Here is a 22,806-nt window from a genome sequence, read left to right as displayed (position 1 = left end):
TTGGAATCTAATAATTAGCATACATTTATACACAAATCTATACTGTAGTCAGAACCATCATTCTGACAGATGACAGGACTGATATTGTCTGCCAAAATTTCAGGCTTGGAATAGGGAATACACAACATATTTACCTGCCACTTCGGCTTTTCTGAGGTTATATGCAATGACAAAACCACCACAAGGTAAAGTAAAGTGATTCCTGGCTGCATGAAAAAATTCAAGACATTTAACTTGATTTAAATGGAGGTTCTCAGAAAAATAATATTCTAAAAATAAACAAAGTTACTGAAAAAGACAACTTGGTGAATTGTGCAACTACTAAGATGTACAGTTTTCCTTCCCTCCCTACGCAATGCATTAATACAGAGTATCTTCTTATCTATCAGTGGTTATGACAGTTATGAAACAGGACTTTGGAAAAAGCAAAATGAAGAAAGAAATGCAGTGGGGGAGAAGGGCATGTATATGTGTGTGTGTGCATAAGTAAATGAGAGATAATAGACAGCAATGTGAACAGAACGCAAGTTTTCTTGCAAAATTCCGTTCTAAACAGTCTAGCAGCTCACCTTCAAATGAAGGTATTCTACATTCTTCTCCAGATTAACCATGTAACCAAACAGCAGCTGGTCAGTGGAGAATAGATATCCATACAGTCAAAAAGATAGTATACCTCAGGGGAAAATATATATTTAATGCAAAAATAGTATGCTAAGCCAATGGTAAGAGGGCAACATTCAATATTCAAAGTCAGAACATGGCAAAGTGAAGACAGAATGCGTAGTCCTTGTACATATTCATTACAGTGCAGTCTTTCTTCTGTGTGCGTGAAATGTACTGAACAATACAATGAGTTGAAAGCTTATATGCTGTATAAGAGTGCATGTCTGAGATTAAGCATCTTCTTTCTGCTTCTAAAAGGACATTGACTACTGCAACCAGTCTCATGCCTTGTTTCCTTACCATTACTTATACGTGCACTGGCCTTTCCAAGTTAGCTGGTCAAGCCTACACCTAGGCTGCAAATTAGAAGATGGTTTCTAACAATCAGAGGAGTAAGGCTCTGGAACAGCCTCCAAATAAAAAAGATGGTTACTAACCTTCTGTAACTGTTGTTCTTCGAGATGGGTTGCTCATGTCCAGTCCACACTAAGGGTGCGCACGCGCCACATGTACCGGTGCCAGAGAACTTTTTCCCTCAGTGGTATCCCAAATAAACGGACAGTCCTTAAGTGCTAAGAGTCACTAAAACTGGCAAACTTCAACTGCAGAACTATATACAATATGAAGGAGGAAAAAAACACTGAGGAGCTGCTTGCCAAGGCAAGAGCGTTCCAGCACAGTCACAGGTGGTAACAAAGAACTGAAATGGAGGGGGGGGCCAGCGGCACCCTATATACCAGCACATTCGAGTGCCACTGCAGAGGGTGCCAGAGCTGGCCCCTATGGATACCACTGAGGGAAAAAGTTCTCCAATGTCAGTGCACGTGTGCACGCACCTGGCGTGGAATGGACATGAGCAAGCACTCGAAGTATCAGTAGCAAACCACCTAAAACTAGTTTTAAGATGGAGTTTGCTAAGTTTATTAACATGATTATATGATGGGGTTGCCTGCAATAGTGGGGAAGACTCGACTCGATGACCCAGAAAGTCCCTTCCAGTTCTGTGAGCTACGTTCCTTGAGCACCTCCAATACCGCAACACCCACACTGGGCACATCCCTACACTAAATAATCATGTAACCTTACTGGTGTAACCTCTGCCATTTTCACTGTTGCATTACCCCTGAACTGTTTCACCTGAAACTAGGTTGTAAGTTCTCAGGGCAGGGACCATAGGAGGTACTTAGCTTACTTCTAGGTGCTTCAAAATAATAAATAGCAGTCAAAGCAGTAACTGGAGATGGAAAGCTAAAGAAATGACACCAGTGTTTCTCTAGCTTCAGTTGGCCCATCTATCTGTCAGCAGAGACCAAAGACCAGCCCATCTGGTGATAACTGCTGCATCGAAGGGAAGAAGTATTAAATAAAATCAAAAAGCAATGGCAATTCTCAACACAGATTTCAGCAGCAAAGACAGACCTGCTTGAACCTGCCCAATGGCTGTTTAAGAACATATTACTAAGACAGTTACAAAAAAGGGATGGCTTGGTCAGAGCTCTGTGACAGGCCATACAGAAGAGCTGGATTCAATTCCTAATTCAGCCTTACACACTGCAACCAGCACACAAATGCTGATCAAGTCAATTACTGTATTGTTAAAACTAAAAGCTTTTAACAATCCATTGCCCTCAATGTGCTGATAAAAATCAAATCTGATAGATTAGCAAATGGCCTCAAAACTTAAAAGTATTGAGCATTTATATTAATACTTCTATTTAAAAAGATTTTATGTTTACTTGTGGAATCAAATACATGGGGTATATTATTATTCAAAATCAATGGAAAACAATTAAAGTTAAAGGTGCAAGTAAAGGCCAAAGTAATTAGCTAGATAGTACAACCATATCCCAATAAGCACAGCATCTACTTACTGCTGGTTCTACTTGAGTTCTGTCTGCAATGTCAATATGGACAACTTCAACACTCTTCCATGTGTTTGGATCCAAGCCGTGCACCTGCAACAGGGAGAGGAAGGGGCTTCACCTTCTGTCGCCTTAAGGCAGTGGCTGCAATAATTCTGCGATAACAGATTTTTCTGGGTTTTACAAAAATGGGCAGTTTTCTTAGAATCACCTGGGGAATACTCTCCATAGTTACTATTTATTTCAAGTAATTCTGAAGCTAGTTGTAGGTTTATTAAACCTTCAGCTCTTGTGCTTTCAAAGAAGCTTGGTCTTAAGATCAAGTTGTATTCTTTTGTCACTTCCATTACAGCTAATATCAAACACTGTAATCAGAATCATTATGCATTCAATAGGCCAGGCAGATGTTTTATTTTAGTGAGTAACCTTCACACAAAACTTAGAAGTTCAAACGATCCAGTTATCAGTAATCTGCCATAAGTCAAATGAGTTACTTAAATCAGAGACCCCAGCACATTTTGAAGTTGGCTAGAAACATACTGTTTTGAAATGTATCCATTAACATGTCTCTCTCAAGAGAGGTGACTTAATGCAAACAGAAGAGCCTGGATACATAGCATGAGTCATATGAATATAACTGTTAGACAAATACATAATTCAGATTAAGCACAAGCATAATTGTCTAGGAATACTTTTTACTTTCTATTTTCACTAGCATAAGTCATTCTCTACCCAGGTCTCTCTAGCCTGCATGAGAAACAGTGGTCCAGGCAAGTCATCCAAACACTGAAAATAGACAATTATATTTCTATAGGTGTCCATCATTAGTATCTACTACTTTTTCATTAGAGAAGAGAAAGGGGACAGTCCAAATCATGCACCACCCCTACTAGGACTGAACCAGCTACTCTGAGAAGGACTGATCCAGGATATTTCCAGCCAGAAAATTAGCAGAAAAAGGAACTTCAACAGGCTTGAAAAAAAAGGATTGAGTGTGTGCTTTCAAGTGGCCAGTATGATTCATTTAAAACCCTTGCTGGAGCCACTGGGATAGAAGACCACACTTGGGATAAGAAGCTTGCTTGCATAAGTGTTCAGGAGCAATATCTAGGTCGCAACAAAACTCCCAACTCCTGTGTGATCTGAACACCGCTCAAACTTTGAAAATAAAAACATCTTCCTTTCCCTAACCCCTTTCTTCCACACCTGTAGAAAAAACAGCTTCATTGATTTAGAGGAGTACTTTTTAGTTATTCATTGGAGGGATGCTGCCTTCCTTTAAGTGTCAGTTATCAGCCACTGCCAGAAACGGGATACTGATGCACCAGGTTTAATGTGTGCAGTAAGTATGGCAAATGCTTGGTTACTACTGCACCCTGACTTACGTTCTCTGATGTCCCCAAGTCTGGTTTATGCCAGGTCTCGATTTTTATGAAGAAGTCATCTTTCATATATTCATTCTGTAAGAAACAAAACCAAGCAGCAGAAGGGTGACTATATTTTTACCCCTTTTAAATCTTACATTTAGCAAGTTCATTTTTCCACCAGGGGCAGCACTGTAGGCCTTGACTACCCTTGACTAGCAATTTTGCTTCCCATTCTAACTCTGATATAATCAGAAATAGAGGCTCCATCACTGCACGTGGAAACAGTCAAGTTTAGATGCCCTACACCTCAACCTGAAATGTTGGTTGGAGCATAAGATGCAATTTGAACTATGGTCATTTGATAAATCTAGATACCTATGACACCTACAAAGACAAATATGGAGAATTTGTAAACACTTCAGTTGGACTCCTTTAAGTGGTTTCAGTCTCTCCCACCCCAAGTCACAGCAAGTTTTCTATTTCTTCTAAAGTCAGGATATTATTATTTTTTATTTATTAAGAATGACTATCACAGAAGTCTTAACAAAAGGTTCCATGAAAAAATAGTATTCTGCTGTGAGTTTAGAATTTTCAATTGTTTGTTATATTCTGTGAGTTAGTGCTAAAATCCAGGGAACATGAAATGTAACAAATCATGAAATTTCATCTAATAGACAATTCTTTTTTCCCTACAGAGTAGCAAGGAAAGCAGTTTTCAATACAAAGTGAGAGCATGAACCTGCATTCATGTATGTGCGCACACATATTGCAATTGGTCAGGCTAACCTGATTTAACTGCTCTTCTGCAACTCCTTGTATAGCTGGTCTTTAGTGAGAACAGAGCTGTTTTCATGGAGCGTCCGGAGTGATGACTTCACAATAAATTTGGATTCAGATATGCTTTTGAAGAAACACTTACCATTATGACAAGCACTAGTTTCAAATTTAAGTCAGGTTTCTATGATTCTAAGCCACCAATCCAGATTCTGGGTTAGCCCATTTCAAATCAGTCAGGACTTCACCAATCAGGAATAGGAATTTTTGCACATATGAACCAGTCTTATTACCCTGCTCTTCCCACAGTCAAGGAAGCCTATTAATTTGACCTGTGATCCTTCATTATAGTGCTTCAACAGACAAGCTGCCTAAGGCTGAGACCAAAAAAAAGAGTGGCAAATGAAGGAGTTTCATTTGTCAGGAAAAGACACTTAAAATTACAGCTAACTGTGAAACTGACATCCAAGGTAATGAAGAACTCTGAGCTTCTGGCAAGGCATACATAAAAGGAGGGAAACTTCCACGCTATAGCAGTGGAGCTTGAGTTAATGCAAACTTCCCAATGAGAATGACCAGTCCCCCAGAATATTCTCAAGTACTCTCCAGTTTGACTTTCAAGTCCCCAGTCCTTCTCTGTAATAGAAAGATCAACTCACTTAAGGCTGGATTATCCATTATCTGCACAAGGGGCAACAGGAAGCCCTCATTTTACTGTCTTACAAGTATTTCACCTCTCAGTATGGAGGAAAGGTTGAGCTGCAAGTTCTGACAGTATGAGTATTATCTCTGTAGGCAGGATCCATGATATTTTCAGATGCTGGCAGGGTGCATTTCTGCTAAGCATCCCAGGTTCAACTGACTAATTTCAAGCTACAGTGGCTATATACCACAGAAAAAAACAAAAACTGGTTTACACATGATTACTATGACAGTGTTTAACAATGAGAAAGGCTTTTTTGTTTGATATTAGCTCAATGTTTAAATGCCCACTGGTGTCATTCTTACTCTGACCAGGCCAGCTTTAACCATCTGCCCACCAGGTTTTGATCTGCTAAGGCACCTGTAGTAATCTCTGAACCATTTTCAAAAGGACAGAGCAACTGTGAAACCACTCTCTTTAAATGGGATTTTTCTAATGATCCACGATGCAGCTGCAGTCAACTCCAGACAATGTCACATATTATTGTCGAGTGCCCACTGACTTTGTTCAACGGCGGGCTACCGGCTTTCACCTAGCTGATGATGACACCATTAAACAGCTGGGCACACGGAGCATACGCTGATGTAACACACTGGCTGGCTTATGATGTTGCAGGATGGGCCAAACTAGAGTCACAAAGGAAGCTGCTCATTTACAGAAATCTAACACATTTATTTAACATGCACCTTACTGCATTGCCAGTGAGAAGTACTTTTCACATCAGCCTACAGGCCCAGGTTGGTGCAGTGATGCATGAGGTTACACGATTCCCATTCAATGCCAATAGCAGCTGTGTGTCTGTTACGTTAAACCATTAACACTCAGAATACTAACTTTGCTCAGTACACTGTCCCTGCTTTGAGCATTCTGGTCTATGTCCAGAGAAAAGACTTCAGAGTTCTTGGACACTACAAGATAAATCAAATGAGGAAGTACTAATCCTTCCCCTTCTAGAGCTCCATTCAACCTGAAGGATTCCAAAGTAGACTAGACATTCACCATGGAAATTCAGCAGCCGGCCCGGGGTTGAACCACTGCAAGAACTGTCACTCCAAACAAGACTTGTGGTTCATCTAATGAAGTACCCTGTCGCCTGGAAGTTCAAAGACCTAAGTATTTTCTGCACCTCTAAATTCAGTGAGTGAATCAAACAAGTACAGTATGGCTGATTAGGCCTTAAACAGGCAACAGACAGTCATAGCTCAGATAATCAAGGAATCCATCATCCCCCCCTGCCCCCCCCCACCCCAGAGATCCAGGAGTTATTACAGAAGGGTAAAACCTCCAAAGACTATGGTGAAAACTAAAGCTTGCTATGGGGGATGTAGGGGGATGTTTCAGGCTAGGTGGCTTTCTCACTTCAGCTCTCCCTAATGGAAGGGATTATGTACTCGCATTTTGGACACACAACTGGCCTTATTTAGCATCAGCATCCACAAAGACCTTATCACACAGGACCGCTGAACTAGAGAAACCCACACCCTTTTGATTATCCTTGGGAATACTTACCTTTCTCTGGTAGAAAAAAAAACTCCTCCGCAGGCATTGGCTATCCATTTCAACCAGGTCACATGCCAAGACCCTGCCATAACTGCACGGAGAGTGCATGATGCAATAGGGCAAAGCCAGCCAGTTGTGCTAGGCTGGAGGGAAGTAGCCCCCAAAGCACTTCCTTCCCTTTCCCGGAGAGCTTCCTGTGGAACTCTTGCCATTTTAAACTGTGTATCCACAGCTATATCATTTAAATCATTTAGCCAGGGAGTGTTGTTCCAATACCAGGAATGATGAAGAGCAGAGTGAGTGATGAGAGCAGAACAAGAGAATAAGGAAGAGAAATACGAGGAAGGCTTGTTGGCAAGTAGTTGATCCAAAAATTCTAATTTCTGACTGGTGGAATCCTACCTAATCAGTAAACCAGAGTCTAGATTGGCAGATATGCAGGATCAGAAAGTCAACTATAATTTTAATAACCAAAAGTCACATTAAAACACATTTCATAAACAAACATAGAACCAATAATAATCCAGGTACTCACCGTCACAACTGAAAGTCGGAGAGACATGCAACAAAAAGGAAAAGGAGGCATTCAAAATAGTGTTAACATGTGCAACTGGCTGGTCACAAAAGTCTTAACTCTAAAGCAATCTGTAATACAGATGAGTTATATACAAAAAGTACAGTACAATTCCTCAATAAAACCCCTTTGTTCAACAAACTAAACCCACAAAAAACCTATTCATCAGCATACTTCTATGAAACAATTTGTTAATCTTAAAGATGAAGTACACTTTAAGGCATTTTAAAGACTTTTACGCAAGACAGGCCAAAAAAAAGGGGGGAGAGGGGGAGATAGACAATATTCTTGGAACGTAAAGGAATCAAAATTTCAGAAACTGAATATGGTGAATGCATCTCCTTTACACAACTTCCTCCTCTAAAGACCAAAGAGTTTTCTGGACTCTAAACAGGAATATTGCATCAAAGCAAAGGAATTTTGATTACGATCTACAATTGTCATTTTTAACCTTTACACTCATCATTTGCAGCAGCCTTTAGGACTGTAAATTATGTTCCTTTCCTAACAGGTTTTATCCTGAACTTGGAAAGACACATTAGTCAGGCTCTTTAGTCTTGTACTCGGGACATCGGGCACTAGCACATAATTATGTCTTGGGACTAGAATCTGCTGGTTAACTTAAGTTATCTTTCATGACTGCACAGCTCAGCCAGAGTAGGTTTGACAAAGTGTGACCTGTAAGATATTTCCCACTCAGTTACAAAACTTTGGGACCTAAACCACTTGACAGTATCTCTAAACAGTATGGCAAAAATGTAAGAATCAATTCAGAGCAAGCTTACTTGTTCTACAATATGGATATGCATTCCAAGCCTTTTCATGGAATACCAAGGAGCCTTCTGGAGCAATCATCCTTACAAACCCAGGAACTTTACTGTGAAGAGCAAAATATTGTACGTTTGTTACAACTTTGCCAACTGAATGAGATTCCACACTGATTTCTAGCAATCTAGTTGGAAAGTCACATTTTACCCAAGCATATTAGAAATTATGATGCACAAGCAATCAGCTTAATTTGTATGAACTGCAATAATGTTACCATTCCCAAACTAACTGAGTCAATTAATCACATTATCAGCAGCATTATGATCTCAATCAAATACAGCTTAGTTTTCCTTTCTCGTCAAGTACAGTAAACACCATTGTCTAAAGAAACTCTGCTCTAGGGTTCTGGTCCGCTGATCTCTCTAGCCACATGACATGACAACTGAGATCAGGTCATGTTGCTCAGTTAGCTCTGACCTAGAACCTGGATGGGAATCCATTAAATTATCCCATTTATGTCTCAAGAAGTAAATATTCATTTCCTAGTATAGGAATTGCCAGGCCTGATTAAACCCAGGGTTCACCTAGTACAGAATTCTCTCCTTTACAGTAGTCAGACCCACATGCTTCAGAGTAAAGCACAGAAACCCCATAAAGATAAGTTTTTTTGAACCCCAGGCAGCTCGTGATTTGTGTATGCCCAGAAGCAGGAGAGTTTCTATCTACAGCTGTGGACATTCTCATTATTCATAATGGATCAAGATAGCTCCACCCCACACAAATATTTTATTTTTTAAAGACGGCAAGCGAGTTTGTAGCTTATAAAATCATAATCAGTGGTACTGAATTAAGCTAGGTACAGTACAGACATCTGCACACAGCTCTGCCCATGCACTTCAAGAATGACCTGCAACAACCTTCCATGAGTTAGTTGTTCCTTTCTACACCAATTACCCCATATAGCATAGTGTTTGTGAATGACAATTACCTGTTATGTGGTTAGATTGCTACTGAACTCATTTCTCTTGCAACTCAAGTCAGGATTTTATCTCTGATTTCTTGAGGTGAAAGGCTCACGTGCCATCTTATGCCAGTAATTTATTTCTATGGCCTGCTTTAATTCTTTATAATCACTTCACTACCTTTAGTGTTGAATGATACCCAGTTCCTGAATAAACTCCTTTTAAAAGGAAGATATTTTTAGTGTCCCACACCCTGTTACAGCAAGAAAGCAAGCTGAAAAGTCAATGAGACTACTCAGAGAAAAGAATGGAGAGGCCAAGAACAAGGACAGCAACTATGCTGAAGTCCAATACAGTGGACAATTCAAGGTTCTTTCAAGTTGAAATGGAATGGAAGAATCATCTTTTCCCTAAAGAATAACTGGTAAGTAATTATCACTTCTTCATCATGATTGTTAAAGTGTGTGCTCATCCGCTCTACAGGTACTAATGATGACTGACCACATGGGAGAGATCCAGAACAAATGACAAAATAATGTATTGGTATTTTCAAACATTCAACCTTAATGCCTTAAACAGATTTAAATGGAGGTGGGCCAGCAGAGCCAACCCAACAAAAATATTTTAACTTCACAGTAGCTACAGAAACCCTGTACATCAACTTCTGGATATAATTTTTTATGTTTGTAGCTGGATCCAACAGATCAGCTCATGTTTTGGCTCATGCTGCCAAGCTGGAACCTCTGTTTGGCAATAAAAATATTAACTGACTTGAGCAAGTTTAGTCTTGGATAGCAAAACAGCAATTTGATAGCAAATGTAAGATTTCAGTATTTAAAGTGAATAGGTAAGTATGTGACTTACTAAACTTTATTACTGAATTATTCTGATTATCAGAGACATGCGGATCTGGCTATCTTTCTAACATGTATATATCAACTGAAGTTGACCCAATTTACAGTGCACACTAAATACTGTCTGTTCCACCCCTCTTCCACCCAAAGGAAACATACCTAGGTAGGGATCAGATGTGAGCCAGCTGAACAACATTTATTTTGATTTATAAACAAAAAAATGCACCCCTCCCCCCCAAGCTCTATGCACCATTGACAAACACAAAAGTCATAAAAAGATTGGACCACTAGCTACTCCTCACTCCAAATTAGAAAAATAATTCACCAAAGACTAAATTAAAATTCAATCAATATTTAGCGCTCCCCGGCTTTATCATAAACATTAGCCCTTATCTTATCCCTCCTTCTTCAAATGCCTAGATAGAGGCAGGTCTTGCAGCACAAGCTGAAGACGACCACATCTGGCTATTTAAGAACTGCATTCACCACTTCAGGACCCCTTGCTGTGGAGGCCATGCCAGCAGTTCCCTCTAGCTCTCCTGCTGGGAGTGATATCTCATTTTGGTGCCACCTCAGTCTCCCACAGACACTGAGCCAGGCTCTGGACAGCACTGGCTGGGTCAAATGAGAAAGCACACATGAGCATATTAAAATACTCCTCTTTAACCATCCCCCTGATTCCAAATATGGATTGGATTGGATTGGCGGGGAAAGAAAATTGAAAGCTGTTTAATTCCACATGGGAGTACCCACAGGGATGATGAGCAAGCCTCAATCCTCTGCTTTGGGAATGGTCAGCCACCTGAGAGCAGTCATACCCACTCCCTCTACAGTCTACAGGCAAGTCTGCAACACCTCATAATTAATGGTACTGAAAGCCGATAACAGAAACAATATCAGCAATGAACAGTGGCTCTTCATTCACTGCTAGGAGTCCTACAACAAAATCCACCAGTGTAGTCTTTGCACTATGCCCATGTCTGACAAAGAGATCTGCTGCCTTCCCTGTTATTACCTCATCCTACTTTGTCTCTTTTCCTTGCACCTTCAGTTTGCCTTTCCCCTTTCCATTCAGACTACGATTCTTCAAATATGTCACATTTACCTGTCTAAGGGATGTTCCCATCCACAGATTAATATGCACTAGGACATACCCAACTCTACATTTAATTTAATAAATGCTTATAAACTTCCATAAATGCCTTTGGGTTTTTTACTTTTTAAGGAGTTGGTCAACCAGAAGAAGTTATTCATGAATAATTTCTTCGTGAACTGATGGAAGTGTTAGCTCAAGTATTGAAGTTTTGTTCAAGTAGCTCTAGTTTGAAGTATGTAAAAAACTGAAGTTTAAACAAACACAGGCTTTCTGGTTATTAAATATATTCTTAGGTAATCAAATCACAAAGTGAAATATTATTGACAATTTCAGATCTCTATTTTAAAAGATAATGCCTACTCTTAGAACATGTGAGTTCACTGAGCTCAGTGAGCTATAAAGCTATAAGGAACCCCACATTAAAGGCAATTAATAAAACAAGGTTTATACTCTAAGCAGCAATGACCCAAGTAAAGATTCATTATTTAATATACATTTCTAAATCATTTCATACCTAAATACTATTGGGACAGGGGCTCTAGAAATAAGACAGGCCTTCTGGGAGGCTCATCTTCCAATATACCACCACTTTCGTACATTTTTAGAGGGGAAAAAAGAGCAATTTGAACAGTTACAAGAGCTGAACATTTTGATTTCTTGTAAAGTGATAAACTAGATATAGTAAGTCACGCAAAACAAGTTGGGCGACTATCATGCTGAGTATTGTTTTATAGCAACAGAAGAGGAAGATGGGGGGCTTCACTCCTCATGAACTTAGGTCAGCAAAGTCCTCCCAAGTCAGTTTCTACGAGATATACCACAAAATTGTAGCAACGCACATATTTACCAGTATCTTAATTTTAAACTGAAGTATAACAAGTAGAGCTTCCTGAAGAAATGTAGCCCTGGCACATGTCTTCATTACTAATCTGTACTGAATACCTCTACCAAATTAACCACTAGCACAAAGCATGGGCTTAGTTGAATCCCAGATCCACTTTAGGTATGAAAATGAAAGACAGCATGGAGGAATTTCTTAGGTCAGGAAATTATATTCCTAACTTTGAAGACTCTGACATTACCAATCAGCAGAGAACTAGGAGGAGATTCTGTTCAACAATTCAGTTTCTCTTAGTCAATTTTTCTAGGTCTTTAACTACAACCTTCTGTTCTATATTAATTAAGCCTTCAAAGAAAACCATAATAAGTACAGAATTGTACTCTTTGATCCATTGTACAGTCTGTTTGCAGCAGTGACAAGGTCAAAATAGATCAGAAGTCCCAGCAGCTGTGGCAAGATTCCAGCAGCATTAATATTTGCCTATCTAAGTCGAACATTCTCATTCAAGAGAAGAAGTGGAAGGCAACTGTAGCCAGGATATTACTTTTTATACCAGAAACATCACACTGGCGCATGGATGTCAAAATAGTAAGCAAGAAAGTCACCTCAGGTGAAATCATCTTCCATAATGGTAAAAGAACAAAAATAGCTTACTGGCAGCAAATATGACCCAATTTCAGAAATAGTCTAGGGTTCCATAGCCTGGCTGATGGAGCAACTACATCACATAGAGAAATGTATCAGGTAAAGTCATTTAAAAAATACATGTTAGCAGGGATATGCGGATGCCATGGGTTTCTTCAATAACAAAGCACAGGCTGAAGTACCACAAGCTTTGAGAAAACTCATGTATTTAACAGGAGCAATTTGACGAGCTGTAGAATAGAGAAAATGGCAGAAAAGTCTCCTCTGAAAGAAATCCCTAAACCTTACTTTTTTTTTTTTTTTTTTTTTAAATGTTCAGACCCATTTTATGGTGTGGTCCTCTTCCCCACCACCCTTCTTCAAATTCCAAACTGGCACTAAACATTTCCTGGTCAAGGCTGAAGTGTATTGCACTTTTACAGAATGAAAATAGAAGCTGGTAAATCATGGGACAGTAGTTCTCCCAGAGAAAGACAAATACATCCCTTACCTCTTCAAATGATAGATTTTGTGGGTATACTGTCCCTTTTCACCATCCTTTTCATAAGGTTCATTCTTTAAGACTTGAATTCCTTCACCACCTCCTGTTTCATTTTTACTAGCTTCTGCCACAGAGTAAAGCTGCCCAACTTGATACTAAAATTAAGAGATACAAAATTTCAACATTAAAATGTGACAGAGGAAAACTGTTTAGTGTGTCAGAATTTAGGTATTTCAATTTGATCAGTGAACTCTGCATGGACATTAAGACATACAAGCAAACTGACACTTTACTTTAAAGTGCACACTACAGAATGATAAAACTTCAGAAAATGTCTAATGGATCATGAAAATATGCTCTGTGCTCAATTTGTTTTGTTCCACATTAATACAACAGCATGCAATCTCGGGCCTCACTAGACAGATCAAGAATTTTACTCTTCTTGTTATTAATTTTCCATGCTACCCAAAAGAACGACAAAACACTATTTCTGTTCTGGCAAAAGAATGCAAGTATGGCTATTTAAATGTTTTTAGTTTATATATAAAATTTTGAAATTATTAGTTTTATTTCCAGTGTTGCATCTCAACATGCACACAGTTAAGGTCACCACACATGTATATAACAAAGCTGTCTTTGGAGAAAGCTATTTAGGTGGATGGAACTAGCTGTCAGAAGGTAAAGGAAAGTAGCTGCATTTTCCCTTAGAACAGGAAGTTTTTTATTCAACTTGGACTTTTGGGAGTGAGCTTTAGTTAAGTGCATTTCAGTGCCATTTAAATCCTCAGTTTCAGACACTCAAAGATGGTCCCTACTCCTGCTTTATGGGAGACAGAAGTATATTAGCTAGAGTCACACAATGCCCTCATAAGCAGAAAGATTCTGCTGCTATGAAGAGATTTACAATTTCCTTTTCTTGATCATAAGCACTGGGATTGGCTTAGAATTGGCTAAAGATTCTTGACCTGTAGTCATTTGTCTGCTTTGAAGTTCACTGAGCTGAGACACATTTGCTCTGACTGATGGGACAGTAACTCACATCTGGTGGACTAATGGATGCAGAGCACAGAATACATTTGGATCCAGGCTAATTGGTTTTTAAAATAAGACCACAAAGCTCAACAAGAAATGTAAAGAGTACATACCTCTTGCACTGAACATGGTAAAACCACTCGGCTGAAAGAGAAAAGGAACAAACTGAATGCATAAAATAAGCATCTAAATAGTCAAAGTTATCTGTTCCATAGGCAATATCTGTGTTAACTTTTATAAAGATATTCATAAAAAAATGGCAAAATCAATTATGTTCATTGACCTGCCATAAAATAATACAAGTTAGACAATAAAATTACATAAGAATAAAGTAATCAACCCTATACAACCCCATGTTAAACACCTGAAAAAGGTTTGAGTGGTTGAAGCAAGGGAGGAGTAAGGAGACCCAAGGATCATATCCAGCTCTGCCACTGACTTGTCTGCCAAGTCACTTCAGAGAGTCAAAGTTTAAGGCCAGAAAGGACCACCAAATCATCTAGTCTGATCTCCTGTACATGACAGGCCACCAACACTATGCAGCACTCGTAAGCCTCAGGTTCGTTCCTCATCTGTAAAACAGGGATGAAACTTTTGCACAATACCTTGAGATGCTGAATAACCACTACTGCAGAGGTAAAGTAAGATAATGAACAAGAGTGACCATAGTCTGAGTGAACTGAATTTCTTGAATTATTGCAACTATTAAGTACTCATTACAAAAAGTGAATGGAGATCGCCCTTCACTGAATTTGGGAGAGCAGAGGCAGTGTGTGATGGGGCAGGTACTTTATGTACAGTGTTGATACATCTAATACTGCCGAGTTAAGAATCACAAATCTGGAATGTAAAAGTTACCTAAGAATTGATCAACTTAATGTTGCATTGAGAATTTTGCATTTCATTTTTTATGTTTTTATTTTTTCAAGAAAAGGGGATGGAGGAATTTTAAACCTAATTTAAATACTAAATTAATGAAGTTTTATATATAAAGGATACAGGGATTAATGCCCCATTTTTGTTGCTCCTGCTGTTTGGCCACACTATCAAACTGGGTTAATAAAACTATAGCAGATGAGTTGCCACTGGGAAGAGCTGCATCTTTGCAACAGAATGGCACTTTTTTTCCTGTAAAAAACAGGGTACGTAAGTTTGTAGAGTGCAGGAACAGTTGCAGACACCACATCACAGGCTGTGAACTATTTTTTTTTTTGCCACCCATAACTTTCTCTTACTCCTAACATTAAGGCACTTTTGGGGTTGAGGAGTTTGCTGTGTTTTTCAATTCGACACTTTCAAACTCTTTTATAAAATTGCCCCAGATGCAGCTTCTGTGCCTGCCCAAGCCTCCAGTAAGCCAGAACGCAGTGATGCCAGAAGAGAGGCAGGAGCTAAGATTCATAAGACTTTGCAAAAATTGTAGCTTCCCACCATGCATGCTTAGCAGGGGTTTATAAATATTTATAAAAACTATTTCTCCTTTGCGTCTGCCCCACAACAAGCTAGGGTTCTAATCCCCAAGGACCGCCCATGTCCAATTTTACTTTTGATACTTCAGCTGTCTAAGGATGTTTGAAATTCCCCTTCCCACAGAAAAGAGTAGTTTATTCTATTCCACAGCTGAAAGCAGTTTGCTTAAGCTTTCCAAAAATACGCCTTCAAGCAAAAACCAAGAACAGACGATTTCAGCCCTAAAGGTGAATAATTTGGAAAGCTACACAAATGAAACATGGTGAGTAACAGAAATCAGTTTGTGTTGTAAAAAATAATTCACAATAATTCTCCCACCATAATTCATTTAAAGAACCCCACCATAGTGAATCATTTTCCTACTCGATAGCAAGGCAAAACATAAAATGAGGTTCAATTTGGGAAAATACAAATAACTCAGGGGAAAATAATCTGAAACACAGTTAGCCAGTGGGAAGGAGAAACTTGGGAACCATTAGTTCCAAGATCTACAGATGAGAGCAGAGAGCAAATCAAATGAGAGCGTGCAATGGAATAGGCCAATGAAGTTTTGTGGTATGCTTAAAGCTGTAGCACCACCCTCATCTTGTAGCAAGTGGAGATGGTCTCTCCTACTGGAGCTGTGGCGTGCCCACACAGCTAGAATGGGGTGTACATTCAATTCTGGGCACCTGACTGCTGAGATTACTGGTACCTGTCCAGTTGTCAATAAACTCTGGGAGTACTCTTCAGAGCTGAGGTAAGAGTTTTGGTCAAGAGCACTGCCTCCACAACTCCATCTGTGCCTGAGGAGTGACTGTTTCTATCTGAGAGAGCCCTTGCTACAATTATTCATTCTTTTGACAGCTGAGGACAGATAAGTATAGCATGCTGCAATAGATGAAAGACCATGAGACCACTTGGATGCTAAAGTTAGTGGCAAACATGGCTGTCCACTTACTAAATGGGGTTTACTGCAGGGAGCACATTATACAGATACTCAGTCCATCTATTGGCTCCCAGGTGGAGTTCAAAGTGCTGCTTTGACTTAAAGTGAAAAGTGGATAATAAAATACATAAATCTGGCTAGTTAAGTGACAACCCATCTCTCTATGCATACTGCTGCAGTTGCAAACAACAGAAATGCCCAAGATGGAGACCCTTTGATCTAAATAGAAGGTGGTGGCGCTGCTTACTTCAGAACGCACTTCGGGCCACTCCTCCACCACACCTCAGATTTGTTAGCTTTTGGGTCACACCCCCAGGCTCATCTCTTCCCCAGCACATATAAGGAGATGGTGATGATGGGGTATTATTTATTAGGTTTTGGAGAGCAATTATTGGCTGGCAACTTGTGTTTATTTGTATTGTAATACTGTATATTTTTAACTCTGTTGCATATCGCAAACACTGCAAAGATACTTAAAATCTAAAATAGGAGCAAATTGTGATAAAAGCAGCATAAACAGTTACCAACTTGAAAGAATTCCTTATGTCAAAAGAGTAAAAATTAAATGTGTACATGCCTTGCCAAAAAATGTACTATGTAATAGTTTGTCATTGTCATGCTATCCACAGCTGTCAAATTTAATTCAAGGGTTTTGGAACACCATTTGTACCAAATACAAAATAGAAAATGCAAATAAAGTTGTTTTACATTGTACTGTACTGAATGGTATAGACATCAAAAGAAAGGAATTCTTTGGAGGGGTCCAGGAGGGCATAACTGGGTGCAATTATATAAAGTTAAGCAACAGAAAAAATTTGCTACATCACCAGGAAAAACCGGTACAATACCCCAATGGAAACGATGAGAGTCCCATAACTGAGCCCTTGAAAACTACACTATAAAATTCATTAGAAACAACGTAGGGAACAAGCCTGCACTGGTCATGGGAGGGAGAGAAATGAAACTGATTTTTGTCAAGCAGTGACATCTATGATTCATTGTGCCAACACTGCAGCCTACAGCCTCTTTCCCAACTGCTGTTGTAAGAGGGAGGCTTCTTTATCTGACACTGATTACTCATAACCCCTTAGAAGGGAACTGTTAGTTGAGTCCAACCACCACTCTCTCTCAAACAAGTGAGCCATCCAAACAAGAGAGTTCAACTGCACCTAGGTGCACAACTGCTCTGCACAGCCTGCAATGTTCATTTCCACTGGGAGGCAATTTTCTCCTCTCCTGAAGACTGAGAGGACAAATGAGAGTGGAGAGAACACAGTAAAGCACAGGATGACCACAAATCAACAAGATTATCAGTTTCTGTGCTATCATAACAAGAGCTGAAACACTATTCTGCATATTATGACTGTTGGTGGTAGTCCACATTTGACACTACAGGGCTAACTAATTTGCTTGGCAGAGGAATTTGGTAAATATTGCTTAAGTTGTCACAGTATAAAGTCACTTTAGAGGCTCTTCGAACATCCCTAAAGCTAACACTGGTGCTGCAAACATGAGCTATCCAGTCAGAAGTTCAGGTGATGTACAAGAAAGTAGTATGTTCCTTTAACAAGTTATCATGGCTAACTTAGAAATGCAACATAAGAGAAGATTTATTCTGGACACAATGGGAATTTCTTCAACAAACCAAAATTCAATGCAATGCCCATCAGAGGAAGAGACATTTCAACATAATGGGAATGAAGCAATTTCATTTGCTACTAGATATTTTAGACAGTGCCTCCAATCACCAACTTTTTCAGTAGTTTGGACAGGTGAAAAGGGCTAATGGTTTAAACAAAGAACCACCATTTTAAGCCAGTTGCTCCCTATTCCATACCTCTTGAGTTGGAGCAAAACCAACATTCTAAGGCATTGCTGTATTAAAGAGCTCTAGGAGAAGCTGAGCACTCAGACACATTGTCAGATAGTGTGTGCCATTTTTATCTAATAGTGTGAAACTGCGAAGACCAACTCAAACTTTGGGATGAAATAATTGTCATTTGCAAAGGTGTTATTGAGGTTCCTTGTGCTTCTAGGATTTCCTTTCACTTAACAGGAAAACAATGCATAAAACACCACAAGTTGTAGTTCCATACTGAAAGCTGCTATCGGTGTCTGCACTTGCATATTTATAGTTCAATCTCAACAATCACACTTTGCTCTGTAAACAACAGCAAAGAGAATAGATATATCTGGCACACTGGTTACCATATGTGGCCAACACACTGCAGTGATGCCAAGGGAACATTCTTTCCTTTACAGAAGAAACCTCTAGTTGGTTCTCCCACCATGGAAAATGAAAAAGGAGTAAAGAATATGTCAAATAAAATCATCATAATTAGCAGTAGTTAGGACACGTTCCAATAATATTGGCAATTATTAGGATAGATTCACAGGGTTATTTTATAACTCAATCATGCATGTCTAAGGTAAATACACTTCAGAACAAACTGCTCATTCATAGATTCATGGATTTGAAGGCAAAAAGGGACCATTGTAATAATCTCGCCTGACCTGTAAACACAGACCACAGAATTTCCCCAAAATAATTCCTAGAGCTTCTTTTAGAAAAACATCCAACCTTGATTTAAAAATTGTCAATGATGGAGAATCCACCATGCCCTTGGGTAAACTGTTCCAGTGGTTAATTACCCTATCAAAAATTTACAACTTACTTCCAGTCTGAATTTGTCTATCTTCAACTTCCAACCATTGGACCATGTATACCTTTCTCTGCTAGACTGAAGAGCCCATTTTTAAATATTTGCTGCCCATATAGCTACTTATGGATTGTAATCAAATCACCCCCTAACTTCCACTTGTCAGACTCAAAGAGCTCAATTTATTTAGCCTATCACTATAAGGTATGTTTCCTAATCCTTTAATCACACTCCTAGGTCTTTGCTGAATCCTCTCCAATTTATCAATACCCTTCTTGAATTGTGGATGCCAGAACTGGACCACAGTATTCCAGCAACACTCACATCAGTGCTAAAAACACAGGTAAAATAAGCTCTCTAAGCATACTGAATATTCCCGTTTATGCATCCCAGAACTACATTAATTAGTTCTTTTGGCCACAGCTTCACACTGGGAGCTCACTTTCATCTGATAATCTACCACAACAAATCTTTTTTAGAATCACTACTTCCCAGTCCAGAGTCCCTCATCCTGTAATTATGGCTTATATTTTTTGTTCTTAGATGTATACATTTACATTTAGCCATATTAAAACTTGTATTGTTTGTGCTCCATTTACCAAGCGATCCACATCACTCTGATCCAGTGACCTTTCCTTTTTGTTATTTATCAATCCCCAAATTTGTGTTATCTACAAACTGTCAGTGATGTTTTTATGTTTTCTTCCCAGTCATTGACAAAAGTGTTAGTCAGTTTTTAATCTATTTGATGTGTACCATGTTAATTTTACCCCATTCCAGTCTTTTTTTAGTCAAAATGTAGTGCAGTACCAAGTGAAATACCTTACAGAAATCTAAGTATGTCAACACTATTATCTTCATCACTCAAACCTGTAATCTCAAGAACACAAATCTTGAGTTAGTTTGACAAGATCTATTTTCCATAAATCCATGCTGATTTGCATTAATTACATCACCCTCCTTTAATTCTTTATTACTCCAGTGCAGCATCTGCTGCTCCAATATCTTGCCTATGATGAACGGCAGGCTCACAGGACTATAATTATTCGGTTCATCCCATTCACCCTTTTTAAACATTGCCACAACACTAGCTTTCTTCCACTCATATACAACGTCCCCAGTGCTCCAGAGCTTATTGAAAGTCATTGACTGGTGCACCATCTGGAATCAGGCGCAGAGGGTGCTGGCTCAGTCTCCTCTTTACTTCTCCCTTCCCCCATGAGGGTTCAGTGAAACCCCAGATCACAGTTAAGGCACAGCCCGTCCTCCTTCGGCAGCCCCACACCCCCAGCGTGCCGAGTGTTACTTCCTATGCACTAGGAATAAACAGGACACCCAGTCCCACCTCCGACCCCACTGGGCCAGCTGTGCTCAGGTCAGAGACAGCCGGAGTGGTGGGGCCTAGGTGAGCACTGACGGGGGAGCCAGGCGAGGGGTGACCGAGCAGGGGCCGGCAGCAGACAAGTGGCGGGTACCGGAGCCAGGCAGAGGGGGGCTGAGCGGACCCACAGTGCGGAGTCTGAGGTGAAGGGGGAGGGGAAGTGACAGAGCGCGGGGTGTGACGAGGGAGCCCATGGGGCGGGCAGGGCCCAGCGGGGGGAAGGTAAGATAGGGCCGGGCAGGGGTGAGGAGGGAGGGGACGAGCTGTGGGTCGAAGCGGGGCCCGGAGCGGCTGCCGGGCGGAAGCGGGACAGGACCGGGCAGAGCAGAGCTGACGGGGGGCAGCGGGCCGCTGCGGAAGCTGGCAGCAGGGGAGGGCAGGGCCGCAGCGGGGAGGGTGCCCGGGAGCCGCAGGCCGTAGCTGTAACGAACCCGGGGGCGGCGGGGACAGGGCCCGGGCGGTAAGGAGATGGGGGGCGGGGCAGAGCCCGGCGGGGGGCGGAGCGACCCCTTCCCCTCCCCCTCGGAGACGACCCCCTGGCGGCGCGGACGCTCCCCACCGGCCCCCGACTCACAATTCCTTGATGAGCACCATCTTCCCTCACGCAGACCCTCAGTGCGCAGGCGCGAGCGGCACCGTTTACCCAGACTTCACCGCGCTGCTTCCGGGATTGGAAGCCCGCCCCTACGCGGCAGCCTACCCAATCGCTGGAGCGCCCGCCTGCTCGCGCCGTCCTCCGCCCGAGCTAGCCAATGACCAAGGCCAGCGGCATCGCAGCTCAATGCCCCTCATCGAGTCCAGTTAGCAACGGCGAGCTCCTGCATCGACCAATCACTGAGCGCACCGCGCCTCCGACAGACTCGCCTCGTTCTTCATCAGCCAATCAGCACGGCCCAGCCCGGCCCGGCCCTGGGCTCCGCGGGCCGAAAGGAAACCGCCCCGGGGTGGGGCCTTCCCGGATCTCGGCCGGCCGGCCGCCTTGCCTTGCCTTGCCTGGTGCGGCGCGGCGCGGCGCGGCCCGGCCCCTCGGAGTCACTCGCCGCCGGGCTGGGCTGGGCTGGGCCCCTTCGCCGCCCCGGTACCGCCCCGCCCCCAGCTCCCGCGCCGGGCTAGCCGGCGGCTCCTGTCAGGCCGGGGTTCGCGAGCTTGTGAGGGAGGGGCCGCGAGCTGCCAGCGGCGGCGCAGCCAGTCAGCGGGCCGGGAACGGGGGTTGTCACAGCCTGACATCTTTTCAAGGGGGGGGGGCAGCAAAAATCGTTTGAGAACCCCCCGCCCCCATAGAGACCCCTCCCCCATACATCTGGGAAGCATCCCCCCCCGAGAGGTCCTGCGCCTGCATACTATCCCCCATAGCATCCTCCAGTTCCCTACAGCAGCCCCCACAGGGGTAGAATCCCCTAGAGCCCCCACACACACACACCCACCCACCCACACACCTACCTCCGCGCGTGTAGAGTCCCTCACGCTGGTGCCGCACGATTGAGGGCCCCACAGCAGTGCCGTCCTCCGTAGGTAGGTTTGCAAGGATTAGAGTTTAATGGGTAAATGGAGATTTTTACACACACGAGAGATGGAAAAATAGTTTCATTGATGATTATCAAAATTTATAGATAGGCAAAGCAAGAAAAATATTGTTTGAGAGCTAAAGTTTGATTTATGGATAATTACTCTGTACATTTTAATGTGATGTTGACAATTTGTTTTTTATGGTTATGAATCTAACATTCTGAATTTCAGCGTGTGCTGTCAATTATCTTCTGACGCACACCCCCCATAATCTCCTTTAACTTTGAACATTTCAATTGATAAAAATCAAATGTGCAAATGATATGTTATAAGCAACTGTGAAAATTTAAATTCATAAAAAAATGAAAATGTTTAAAAATAAGCATCAATAGTAGCTGTCTCTATTCTAAAAATTTAGCAATCGAATTCTGCCAACCTTATTTATATATCAGTTCCTCTACTCGGTGTTACACCCTAAACCACATTCCTTACTCCCCATAAGCATACGGCTCCCCGCAGTGCAAGTATCACAGTCAAAAGGGCAGATGAAATTTAATGTTGATTAATGCACATTGGACAACATAATCCCAACTATACATACAAAATGAGGGGTCTAAATTAGCTGTTACCATTCAAGAAAGAGATCTTGGACTCATTGTGGATAGTTCTCTGAAAACATCTGCTCATGTGCAGCAGCAACAGTCAAAAAAGCCACCAAAATGTTAGAAACCATTAGCAA

General features: G+C 41.3%; 1 protein-coding gene across 1 annotated transcript in view; it reads right to left on the bottom strand.

The window, feature by feature from the left end:
• The window catches only part of PITPNB (phosphatidylinositol transfer protein beta), a 70,988-nt gene extending 49,544 nt beyond the window's left edge, over nucleotides 1–21,444 (bottom strand). Inside the window, exons 1-7 of the mRNA XM_067539401.1 lie at nucleotides 21,136–21,444; nucleotides 14,236–14,266; nucleotides 13,100–13,245; nucleotides 8,229–8,320; nucleotides 7,405–7,412; nucleotides 3,911–3,985; nucleotides 2,535–2,618 (exon numbers count right to left, since the gene is read on the bottom strand). Coding sequence (XP_067395502.1) covers nucleotides 2,535–2,618; nucleotides 3,911–3,985; nucleotides 7,405–7,412; nucleotides 8,229–8,320; nucleotides 13,100–13,245; nucleotides 14,236–14,266; nucleotides 21,136–21,155 — 456 coding nt within the window. The 5' untranslated portion in view covers nucleotides 21,156–21,444. The remainder of the gene's footprint in view (nucleotides 1–2,534; nucleotides 2,619–3,910; nucleotides 3,986–7,404; nucleotides 7,413–8,228; nucleotides 8,321–13,099; nucleotides 13,246–14,235; nucleotides 14,267–21,135) is intronic.
• Between the last annotated feature and the right edge of the window lie 1,362 nt (nucleotides 21,445–22,806).

This window comes from Emydura macquarii, unplaced genomic scaffold (genome assembly GCF_026122565.2).
Source record: "Emydura macquarii macquarii isolate MOO-44397 ecotype Brisbane River unplaced genomic scaffold, CSIRO-AGI_Emac_v2 contig_554, whole genome shotgun sequence".
Taxonomy (NCBI): Eukaryota; Metazoa; Chordata; order Testudines; family Chelidae; genus Emydura; species Emydura macquarii.
Note: the sequence above shows the minus strand (reverse complement) of the source record. Positions and strands in the feature narration are given on the sequence as shown.